Source organism: Charadrius vociferus, unplaced genomic scaffold (genome assembly GCF_000708025.1).
Source record: "Charadrius vociferus isolate BGI_N301 unplaced genomic scaffold, ASM70802v2 scaffold103, whole genome shotgun sequence".
Classification (NCBI taxonomy): domain Eukaryota; kingdom Metazoa; phylum Chordata; class Aves; order Charadriiformes; family Charadriidae; genus Charadrius; species Charadrius vociferus.
In genome coordinates, this window is record NW_009648061.1 from 1,690,378 (window position 1) to 1,702,460 (window position 12,083).

General features: G+C 39.1%; 1 protein-coding gene across 1 annotated transcript in view; it reads right to left on the reverse strand.

Annotated features, from left to right (window-relative positions):
* The window catches only part of TRIO (trio Rho guanine nucleotide exchange factor), a 182,907-nt gene that overhangs the window by 94,961 nt on the left and 75,863 nt on the right, over positions 1–12,083 (reverse strand). The window contains exons 16-20 of the mRNA XM_009883743.1: positions 11,933–12,083; positions 10,569–10,718; positions 8,956–9,070; positions 3,729–3,844; positions 446–568 (exon numbers count right to left, since the gene is read on the reverse strand). The exon at positions 11,933–12,083 is cut by the window's right edge and continues 41 nt beyond it. Coding sequence (XP_009882045.1) covers positions 446–568; positions 3,729–3,844; positions 8,956–9,070; positions 10,569–10,718; positions 11,933–12,083 — 655 coding nt within the window. The remainder of the gene's footprint in view (positions 1–445; positions 569–3,728; positions 3,845–8,955; positions 9,071–10,568; positions 10,719–11,932) is intronic.

Sequence of the window (12,083 nt, forward strand, 5' to 3'; positions counted from 1 at the left end):
TCCTTTAATCAAATGTGTAACCTAACAAGCAAAGCTCTAATTTTTCTACTATCTTCTAATTAAATCGCAGCTGAATAATAATATGCCTTGTTGTATTTTATATTCTAAATGAACATGCAGTAATCCATAAATACAAGGATATAAATGTGGAAATCAAAGACCCTGCAAGGTTTGTAGGTTTTTTTAAAAAACATTTTTAAGCTATCTCACTACAATTCTGTCATAAGAAATCAACTGCATGAGGGCTGATGGAGCTTCTGTAACAGTGATCATTTTCTGATTAAATTTTGGTTTACTCTGTTCCCAGCAGAAATATAGAGAGAAAGCTGCTGCAAGTAAACAAATCTTTATGGACACATCATTGAGGTTTTTTGCAGGCAGGGGAGGAGAATTGGGGTTATTTTGAGTTTTTTAAATCTTAGATAATCTCATTTATTTATTTTACCTTTGCTGTGATCTGAAATTCTTCATGTTCTTTTAACAGCTCTTGAGTGTGCTGGATACTGGAGCCAGTGGAAGTATGTGTGGATAAATAAAACTCTCCATTGTCATGAATCCATTCCAGAGCCTAAATAAAGCAATAATGAAGGAACAGTAAGAGAGAAGGCAACATACTTTTGCCAATACAAACCATCTGTAATGAGTATTTCACAAACACAGATTGGCCACAGATAAATTTTATTCTATGTCACTCATTGCAATCATCTAATTCCTCTACAATATCAAACAGTTTGTAACTCTGAAATAATTCACTTAGTCTATGAAGCAATGTTTAAAGAATTAAAGAACTTACAAATGAATCTGAATACTTCAGGGAAGTCCACTACTACAGGACTATAGTAGTCCACTGTCAAAAGGTTCTAACTGACTATGTCTACAGTTTTGTTAGTGTACTCCCCAGATGAGCAAAAATCACTTTTTTTGGTGCAACACAGGACAGCTGTACTCCGAAATATGCATTTTCCATCTTGTAAAAACGTACATAAGACTGCAACATGTGTAGGCTGAACTTTCCAAGCACATAAGATTTAACTATCATTTCACTCTTTAGTTGACGCCTATTCCAGCCTCACAAAATATGGTCTGTAGTTACATGTACTCCTAGATATTAAACCTGTAGCAGAGGAAGAACATTACCAGCACCTTTCTCTCTCATTATTATAAACCACGCTGATCCAGGTTATTATCTATGTTCTACCCACATTAATATTTGCTGCCCTTTTAAGCATAACTCAGCAGTTATGAGGAATCCTACTCTCCGGCTACTGGTGGGGGATGGGGGGTGGTGGGTACCGTTATACTGCTGTATAACAGTAAAAATTAAAAAAAGTAACGGAAGACTGACATTATCAAGTTGTTTTGCAGCTTTTAATACAGGCTACTACAGCAGTATGCAGAGGCACATGAAGTTAAAAACTTCTTGGTTCTGACAAAGTCAGTATCAGATGTTCAAAGAGTTTAATACAGCTTGCTTGGAACTGTCTTGTTAGTAAATGCATGTGTGTCTTCTGTGTCTTCAGTATATATATACACATCACTAGACAAGAATTTAATACCCTAAAAGTAGTAGATTGCTAATGTGTCCTCATTCTTCCTTTTCTCTCTCATACTTTCAGTTTACCCTCTTATCTATCTACATTACCAAGAACAGGAAAAGCTTTATCTTGGTGGACAATAGAGAACTATTTTTCAAGAGCATAACCTTACACTGAATCAGAACAGGCACTGTCTGCATTATAATCCCACCAACAATTTAAGCTCATCAAGGCTGTGACTGAACAATCTTGATTCTCTTCCTTCCACTTAGAACACTTTTGCCTCTTGGTACAAAACCTAAGGTGAGCAGAAAGCCTTCAAAATTCAACACTGGATGTGACTGCTAGGATGCCATTTACCTAGTCACGTATTAGTGTAGATGCAAGCCCGATGATAAGGGCCTGTACTTTTCAAGCACCATTGATGGAAACAAACCAACAACTCTCGGACTAGTGTCAAGAAAAGCGACATTTCAACCAACCACCTGTATGATGCCCCTTTTCATTCTAATGTCAATCTTTGCAAGCAAGACTGATATGGACAAGCAGCATTGGCTACTGCTGATATTACATACAGCATTTCATACTTCTCTCTTCTAACTTCTTAAACTCCACCTTTTTTTGGTGGGTTTATTACACAATGCTGGAATGAATGATAAACAAAAATAACTTCCCCTCCACAAACGTTGCCCTTTCATAACTTTTTAGCAGCTCTCTAGAGCCACAACATGACAGAAAGATCAGTTTGATGTTAATTCCTACAGTTTAGATCAGCTCTCATTTCATGTGAAGATCAGGATTGTATCTTGGAGACACATATCACCATACAAGAACTGGAGAAATGGATTTAGTGACTACGTGAGCACTTAACTGGTATGATTTGAGTCTACCATTTTCCTCTCAAACTGCTATGGTGTCTACTCTCATAGCACGGCATCAAGTTCTGAAAGCACAAAGAACAGGTTCTTCCAACTTCCAAACAAAAATCTAAATGAAGACAGCAACATTTTCTGGCTAATCAGTGTGGAGTCCTATATGGTTTGTGATGACTGCACTGGTGATTTCTGAAAAATGGGATTTGCAATGCAAATGCTGACAGATCTTTATCTCCAGTGTTTGACTGTTAGTCAGTAATCTCTATACAACAGCAAGTAAATCATGTGCTTGGCAGAGGCTGGAGCTAAGGTTATTCAAAAGTGGCGTGGGGGCAGGGAGAGGGGTGGTGGTGTTTTAAAGAGGTATTAATCTTTAACTTCACTCCAAGATTTGTCTTGCATTACTTTGTGAAATCACGAAAGACAGACTTTAGAAATATTTCAAGAGATCAAAACAAACCACTAGTATTTAAACCTCTATCTACACTGGCTGTCAGAAAGAAATAATAAATTAGTTTAAGTCCTTTAAAGTAGATCTAACTATATTTCACACTATGGGCGTTGTGTCCTTTTCTGCTGAACAGGAACAGATAGCTTCCTTTCTTTGTCCTATATCCAATTAAAAAACAAAAAGTAGTAAAAAAACTTTGCAGATCATTTCAGTGACTAATTCTGCCTTGGAACCTCCTACTTATTTTTCTGGCTTGTGTTTTGATTAGTGAAGTGGGTTTTTTTGGTGTGTGGTAGTTACTTAATAGTTCTTTCCAGACTGATAAATTCAATAAAATACAAAGAGGTGAGTCTTCCATGCAAGAAACCAAGTACACACAGAATGGCAAAAACTTTCCAAAGCCATTCAGTTATTATTGTTTAATGAGTTATCCAACTTGTCAGTTTTCTAGAACTGCCAATCAACTTAATTAGATGTTTTTTCCCCCCAACACTGAAGAAAAATGTTACCGCCTGTTATTTCCCTGGTCAAATTAGGTGCGTGTGTAAAAGTTAACAAGCGTAACAATTTGTCAAACATAACCTTGAAGAAAAGAGATTCACCAGTACTAGATCAAGCTGGCAGAATCAAAACACTGCCTTTAAGTTACAGCAGTAACCTGCTGTTACAGCAGACATCCTGCCTCAACAGATTTCATTGCTCTGTATCAAAGGAAAAGCAAGTAATTTTAACTTAATTTCTATTTTAATCATTGCTCTTTCAGCTATTTGAAATATTGAAGTCAATGGCAAATTTGTTTTTGTGGGAAAAATCAGCGTATGTCAAACCTTGACCACACTGAAGAGGATTTTTATATAAAACCCTCACCTGTTTGGCACTTCTTTCAAACACCACATACTGTTGACATTGATCAAGACGCCTTTTACGCATGGTCCAATAATGCAGCACACGGTTCTCCCTCTGGAAGAGTTCATTCAAGATATCTGAAGAAAAGAAAATAGTTTCAACAGAGGTTGACAACCAAGTTTGAAACAGCACACAAAACTCAGCAGAATAAAGTACTTTATATTGTAGAATTTACAATACACTTACTCGTTCTGTTACTCTTTACTGTGCTTTTTCTTGATATTCATGAACCAGAATGTTCCTGTTTCATTATTATTTACAGAAATATTGGTTAAAGAAACTAGAGATGCAATTAAAACATACTAGTAATTTTTTTCTATCAAATATTTTTTCATATAGGGACTACTACTGTTTATAAAAGAATTGAAAACGTAATCTGATTAAAACGGTTCTTGACAGGGTTCCTTCAGAAAGAACGAGCACGTACAAGTAATCACATGCTGAATATCTCATAGTAATAATTAAAAAAAAAATAACTTTTCTGAATGTACCAGTCTCCTATAAAATATTTTAATAGTTTAATAAATGTGGGCAAATACAAAACTTTAGATGACTACAAGAACGAATGCATCATAAGCAGATATTAAATGTACAGAAACCCTAGTAATAAAAAACTACACAAAATTGCTAGACCTGTAATTTCCCTTCAAAAATCAAAGCCAACAGCAGCATAATTGGGTAGAATTATAGAATGGTTAGAGTTGGAAGGGACCTTAAAGATCATCTAGATCCAAACCCCTGCCACGGGCAGGGACACCTCCCACTAGACCAGGTTGCTCAAAGCCCCATCCAACCTCGCCTTGAACAATTCCAGGGATGGGGCACCCACAACTTCTCTGAGCAACCTGTTACAGTGTCTCTACCCTCAGAGTAAATAAGTCCTTCCTAACATCTAATCTAAATGTACCCTCTTCCAATTTAAAGCCATTCCCCCTCATCCTATCACTGCACTCCATGATAAAGAGTACCTTCCCATCTTTCCTGTAGGCCCCCTTTAAGTACTGGAAGGCTGCTATAAGGTCTCCCCAGAGCCTTCTCTTCTCATTTGCCATTGGACATCAAGCTGTTGACCCCAGCTCTTTCGAGTGCGGCCATCCAGCCAAAGTTGATTTGTTCAAACATGAGCATTCATTGAACCTTGAGAGAATTTCCAAGTAATCAAATAATGAACTCCACAATTTGTTATTCCACTCATGAGTGTCAGAAACTGCTGTTGGGAAGTCACATCTAAATTCCACTGTGAACCTGCAAATCCACGTCTGGCAGATAATCATGCAGAAGATTTTATCTGAACTCTGGTTCTTTAATGTTTATTGGGTTTTTTTTCTTCAAAGAAAGAAATCCTAGCAGTTTCTTGTGAAGCTCACTTTACCCACTGCTTCTTCCAGAGCAGCAGCTCTACCAGACTTTGTACCTAATGCAAACCCAGATGGCAAGCTGAAATACATAAACGGGGACACCTAACGTCTCTGCCATATGATTCTGTCAGAAGTGCAAAGAACCCAAGGAGCGGTCTTCCAGAAGCAGAAGAGACCACAAAAAAAGGCTCATTCTTCACAATAACGCTTTACTTGCTTCTCTGCTTACACCTACAGCTGGTTATTTTCCACAATTACGAACGGAGGCTCTCAGGTCCTAGGCCTCTTAATGCCTCTGCCCCACTGTGTGCGTCCACCATGCCTTACATCCCAAAAGCTAACAACTCCAAGAAACAGTTTGACAGAGAAGCTCAAATAAAGAGAGCCTGAGGGGAAAAGTGTCTCACTCTGTCTCTATGAGTGATCTGGGACCAATTACAACCACTCGTCACAGCCTCCCTGAGGATTATGAAACCTGTCTGCATCACTGCCAACATCCTCCTGCTTGGAAGCACTGTATTCCCACTTGCCACAGAGCATTGAGATCACCCAGGACTTGCTTTTGGTTGGAATCTGGTCAATGCAGTCAAGGTTTTCTTCCTGCTGGGCAGGCTACCCTAAAATATGCCTCAATCAATCTGTCCCTTAGCCAAGCCATGGGCTAATCTGCTGTGAGTCTCACCTGCTTTCTCAGTTTTATTTCTGCCTTACACCACTTCCAAAACGCTTGCTCAGAATATATGCCAGATTTGGGGGAAGCCTATCATTATACAATGCAATACACCCATCTGAACACACCATGTAAAAAGAGACATCTTGATAGTGACGCAAGCGAAGTAGTTCGGACAAAAAGCAAGCAAGGTGAATTTAGCTAATTGGAAGAGCATTTGTCCTGTCAGGACACGATACAGATGGCAAGCCAGTGAGAGACATTTGGCTGGGCACCATTAGTGTTATTGCCATCAATTTTTTGGACAAGGAAAGAAAAAAATTTTTTATGAAATACTTAAAGGAAGTTATAGAACAACAACATTTAATACAAGGTTTGGATAAGCAGCCCTATCTAAAGCCTCCTGAACTGTAGTCCCTGTCATTGTTATCTTCTTTGATTCCAACACTTGTTAGGATTGTTTCCTAAACTTCCATCTTATTCTCCAGGCTTGAAGAGCTTTCATCTGTCTCTATGCATCCTACACTGTAAACCTATCTAGAAATATGAACACCACTAGACAAGTTCCAGCACTATGTTCAGTTGCAGTCCGTACAGCAGAGATAGAGGTAACAAAGAAGCCCAAGAAATTAGCAGCAGAAGCAAAGATGAAGATGCTCTGTTTCTGAGCTTACAGCAATTGTCACCGACTGAATCCACCTGCCACAACACAGTTTCAGGCCACAATTCCTAAAATTCAGCTTTGGCATGGGGTCCGATACAGTATTTGGATATTCTTAACTGCAGTGTCAAGGAAATTATTTACACTGGTACGAAGGCGCAGAAGGACATCGCTCAGAATTCATCATGATTCCTGTTTCCTATGAAACATGTGCGTAGCTAAACTTTGCCTAGATTAGGGCATTGCTTTGCCAGATATCATGATCCTTAGTCCCAGCTGCAGATTAAGTATGCCACTGAATGACATTTTTGAAAAACATTCAGCAGTTCTGCAGAAACTCAAGGGTTACTCATGTTTTTAAAATGTTCATTATACTATATACTGATGAGTCTGACACACCTAAGTATGGTCCAGCAGAACACACAAAACCAAAATGAAATAAACACAATTTTTTTTCCTCTATCTATTTAGAAAAGAGATAAGAAGAGATTTTTTTCCTTACATGCATATTTGAACAGGAAGATCAAAGTGAACTTTTAAATCATTTGGTCAGCTACCCCTGTGCCGGTGAGACCTAAAAGGAAGGAGTCCTCACTCGTTTTATCTTCACTCGTGCTTAATTGTCAGAAGCATATATTACATGGTTCATGGGGAAAAAGTCTTAGAGCACATATCTTTTTTTTTTTCCTGCTTGGGGAATTTTGTTGCTTTTTAAACATGTATCATTCATCCAGGATTTTAAATGTACACAGAGCATGGATAGTACTACAGTTCCGGCATATAATTACTCTTAACGACATTAGCAGTGACTTTTCTACTCTTTCCTCATCTGAACACATTTACCTTTCTCAGAATGACTGTTTCCACACAGCTTTCAAAACTGAATTTTTAAGAAGTTTGCCTAAAAGCCCAAACACTTACACTCAATAAGTGTGGTAGCTACAACTTCCTGCTTGCTTCTGCTTTGTTTGCTTAGTCTACTACTAAGAGAAAAGCTAAGTGATACATGTCAGCAACACTTCTTCAGTTATTGATACTGCCAGCATTTGTGTTAAGATTTTGTCATGTACAGTTCTATAAAAGTTGATGCCTTGGGGACAGAGGAAAAACAATCCTTTGTCTTAGCTCTACAGGCTCAAAGTTTCAACTGCCACAATCCAATTATCTCAGAGTGAAAAGCATGGCCAATACCCTATTATCTGTCCAATGCAAAAAATTCAACACAGGGAGATTTTCAATTTGAGTACTGTCAGATACACGGCTAAGTTTAACAACAAACTGTTCTTCCCTTGTAGTAAAGCGAAGCAGCGAGCATGTCCTTTTCTGATACAGTCATCAAATAATTTAGAATGACAGTGACCTCAGGAGGCCATCTGTTCCAATCTCATCCTCAAAACAGGACTAACTTCAAAGTTTTTCAGGGGCTTGTTCAGTTGAGTTTTAAAAATTACCAAGACCAGGGATTCCACTACCTCCCTGGGCTACTTGCTCTACTCGTTGCTTTCTCACTCTTGCTGTAACGCTTCTCCTTATATCCATTCATAATTTTCCTTGCTGCAACTTTTTCCTCTGGTCCTATTGCCATGTTCCTCTGAGTTTGACTCCATCCTCTGCATAACTCCCCTTTAGGCAGCTGCAAACAGCAATTAATTAGGCAATTAGACTTCTCTGTTTTTAAGTCTGAAGCATGGTCTGAGTGTTTAGTCACAGCTTCAATGTGCATCAAGCAGAATACAACGGCAATATTTAACAATGGTCAAATGCAATATTTATTTTCTGAATTTCTCTCTGATCTCTGTTCTGTGTACCCCACCCATCAGTTATGCGTACCCTATTAACTTCTGTCCTTTTGTCCCTGAAATCCCTACAGATTTCTCTCTCTCACTCTATTTCTCGGCGTGCATGTTACACCTTAAAGATGCACTACATTTAATTAATCCTGGCAAAATCCAAGCCCCGTGTATTAGTTCTTTCCTCTATCACCTCAGCTACTACCTATCTACACATCTAACTTAAACATGACATCAGTTATCCTATACTTCATGATGTTCCTTAATACTGATTCAACTATGTGAAGGGTCTGAAGGCATCTTTCAAGGATTATCTTGTATCACCCTGGCACCCTCAAGGAACTCGCAGAATGCACCACACTAACACACCGAGTAAGCTTACAGTGATCAGCTCCCATTTGGCTTCAGAACAAACATTATCATGTGGAAGTTTACTATCTCATTCTCTGAACAAAAGCAGCACATTTGAAATTGAAAGAAGATTATGTGTAAGCAGGAGATAAATAAATTCAAAAGAAACTTCATTTGGGTATAAGAGAATTTGATGACTGGCAGCTCCTTCTAAGTGTGCGAACAATTTTAATTATTTCCTGTTAAGCCTGACAGAACCTTTTCCACTTGGGCAGGCTTCACTCCCCCATCATCACACACACCACAACACATGATGATCACGTTCTTTGGACAAAAAAAAGAACAATAAACCCCTTACTTTTGACTTGTTGTTCAGGTGCTTTGATGTGTGTCACCATCCCTGGCATGTTTACGCTGTTCCTGTGCAGGTATTTCAGGAAGACATCAGCATTCCTCCGAGCCAGCGTGCAAGCCTAGAGAGTTGGCAGTATTACTTTCTTTGAAGATGCACACATATCCATCCAGAAAGAGAGGAAGGACCTTCCTCACCCCCCTTTTACGTATTTTGCACCCTCTCCAATTTTAAAAAGCATTGCTTGTTAAATCCTTCCACAAGTAAGCCAATCCAAGCACTAAAATAGTTTTCCCAACAACTAACAGTTAATTCTTACTTATCCAGCAGAAAAAAGCCCAAACAAAATGCTATTACTTTTTATCTGAAGATCCTGAAAAGCAATTACCTGCTTTAGAGGTTTCAGCATGACTCAGAGCTCACAGAGAAGTTTGTTTTGTGTATGTGCCACGTGCCACTTGAAGTTATTTACTGCATAAACAAAGTGCACGTGCTTATGCAATTGCCAGGATATTCCAAAACATCCACCACTACTTTAAACAAAAAGTAAATGCTCCACTGAAGTGAAACCAAAAGTGCTACAACATAAAGACATGTCCTTGAAATATTAAGACAAGGCCTTGAGAGCTTTCACTCCTTGCCACTGTACTGCCACTACTCAGTTCTGCTGCTGCCTTCATCTTAATGTACACCAAGTACTACATATGGGCTGGCTGCCTTAATTTTAATAAGCAGAACATGAAATGCTACTTTACAAGGTTGGATAAAGGTAGCATGGTTCGATCCAGTAACAGAGACGCTAAGTCATTTCTCATATTGTTTTAACACAGACTGGAAACTCACATGCCAGTTGCAGAAGATATTTGATAGTATTTGATATATTTGACAGTATACTTAGAGCTATGCTGATACTTTTTTGAATGTTCGCATCTGTGCACTGAGAACAAAAAGACTTTTAATAAAACTAAGTTTTATACTCTGACATCTATCAAGCTGATGCTGGAAAAAGCCTTTGGTTACAAGGTCAGTTACACTGCTTTGCAAGCATCCGCTACACATTTATTCGGTGTGATCAATAACCCTCTTCACTAGGACATTAGTTGGAATGAAAACTTTTCATTTCTCTGCAGACTATTACACAAACCCAACTACTCCCAGATGCTTGTCTAGCAATTTCCTCCTTCCGTACTCTACTGTAGTCCAAGTACATCTGAGAGCTGCTCTGATGCACAGGCAGCAATGGCACTATGCGACTGTCACTTCTCTTCCAAAGCAGCAGCCTTTAAGCATTCTTTAGAATGACAGTTGCTCAAAGCAGTGATTCCCAATTCCTCTTCAGTCACAGTGGGAGACCTGACATCTACTGAAGTTCAACAGGAAATATATTTATAAAACTGGCTACAATTTTATGCACTTGGCAGTAATCTCCTAATCACTCTCAGAAGCAGTTAATGTGCCATTTCCCACATCTTTGCAGTTTGGGACTTACCTGTAGCTTTTGAATGGGCACTGTTGCTTTCAACACACATTTCAGCACTGTAAGAGTGAGCGTTTGTCTGCATGCTTTCCAAGACAGAGAAGATCAAAAAAAAAAAAAAAGAAAAAACAGGAAATCCTACCTTTAGGAACGCCTCCTTCTGTTCGAGGTGTTTGCTTATCATGGGAGTAACATGATCCGTTTCAGAGTTGGGACCCAGTTTGTCTGCTCCTCCACACCAGTCTTCTTCTCGCTTATACTCTTGCTCCAGGCTTTCCAGCACACTGCACACCTATCAGAAAGGAGTCCGACTCGAATATAATCCAGTAAGACAAGTAACAAAAATTCCAAATTCAAGCCACAAAAAAACAGAAAACCAGTCTATCCATTACATGTACCTTAGATTCTGACATATTTTGACCGAGATTTAAGAGAAGGCTACAAACTTTGGCTGTAGGTTTGCAAGCATTGGCCTGCTTACCTGAAATTGCTCAGATGGCTATCCCTAAAGTTGCTCATCTTTCTCCATCTCTGTGACTGTGTAGTTCAGGATGGGCTTAAGATATGATTGCAGAGGAAGCAACCTTGCCAACCTTCCCCCTAACTCTTCTGTAGACAAGTAGAATGAAGCTGATTTTTCTCTGACTCCCGCACAAAAAACAGAATTAGCCATCCGAAGCACTTCCATTAAAACTCTGTGTAACTTGTTTATAGTTTAAGCAAAACTTCTTGAAACAAGCAGAAATCCAGCTAAGCACTTGCACACTATGTTTCATCTTGAAAATGTTTTACAAGACTTCTCGATTAAAAAAAAAGAATCTGAGGAATATTAAAAGGGAAAGCGATAGAAGAGGCAGATGAAGATTTGAGTCTTCACCAATAACCATGGCACTTTGGTAGAGTACCTTCTTTGAAGCTTGACAACTGAAGCAAGTGTAGCCAGACCAATTACACTGTAGCCTTTTACTAGTTAGTACAATTTGTCTGCTACTCATTTATCATATAATGTTTTGGGTTGGAAGGGACCTTTAAAGACCATCTATAGGCCAACCTGCTGCCATGGCCAGGAACATCTTTCACTAGATCAGGTTCCTCAAAGCCCTGTCCAACCTGACTTTGAACACTTCTAGGGACTTTGAGTGCTTCCACAACCTTTCTGGGTGACCTGTTCCAGTGCCTTACCGCCCTCACGGTAAAGAATTTCTTCCTGATATCAAATCTAAACCTAGCCTCTTTCAGTTTAAAACTGCTGCCCCTTGTCCTGTCACAACAGGCCCTGGTAAAAAGCCTTTGTCTTATATGACCACTTTACGGTTGCAACACGTGGTTTCTCTTTCTAAGGCAGCTGGTAAGAGGATTTGCTTTTTGCATTTTTTGTGTAACTGCAGTTGTTATCAAACTAGTAAATATAACTAAACCTAGTCAACCATTTTTCAAGGTAATGCTGTTTTATGCCACAGTGAAGAATTAACCAAGGCAGACACAGATCACGTAGCATTTTTGTACCTGTTCAGAAGTTTTGTAGAAGGCAACAGAGGCATTCACAAGCTTGAGACGGTCCTCCATCTTCAGCATCAGTTGTTGCCAATGGGAAGCAACCTTCTCTGCACACTCCCGGATCATATCCATGTCATAGTGATTAGCCTGCAGCATTGCC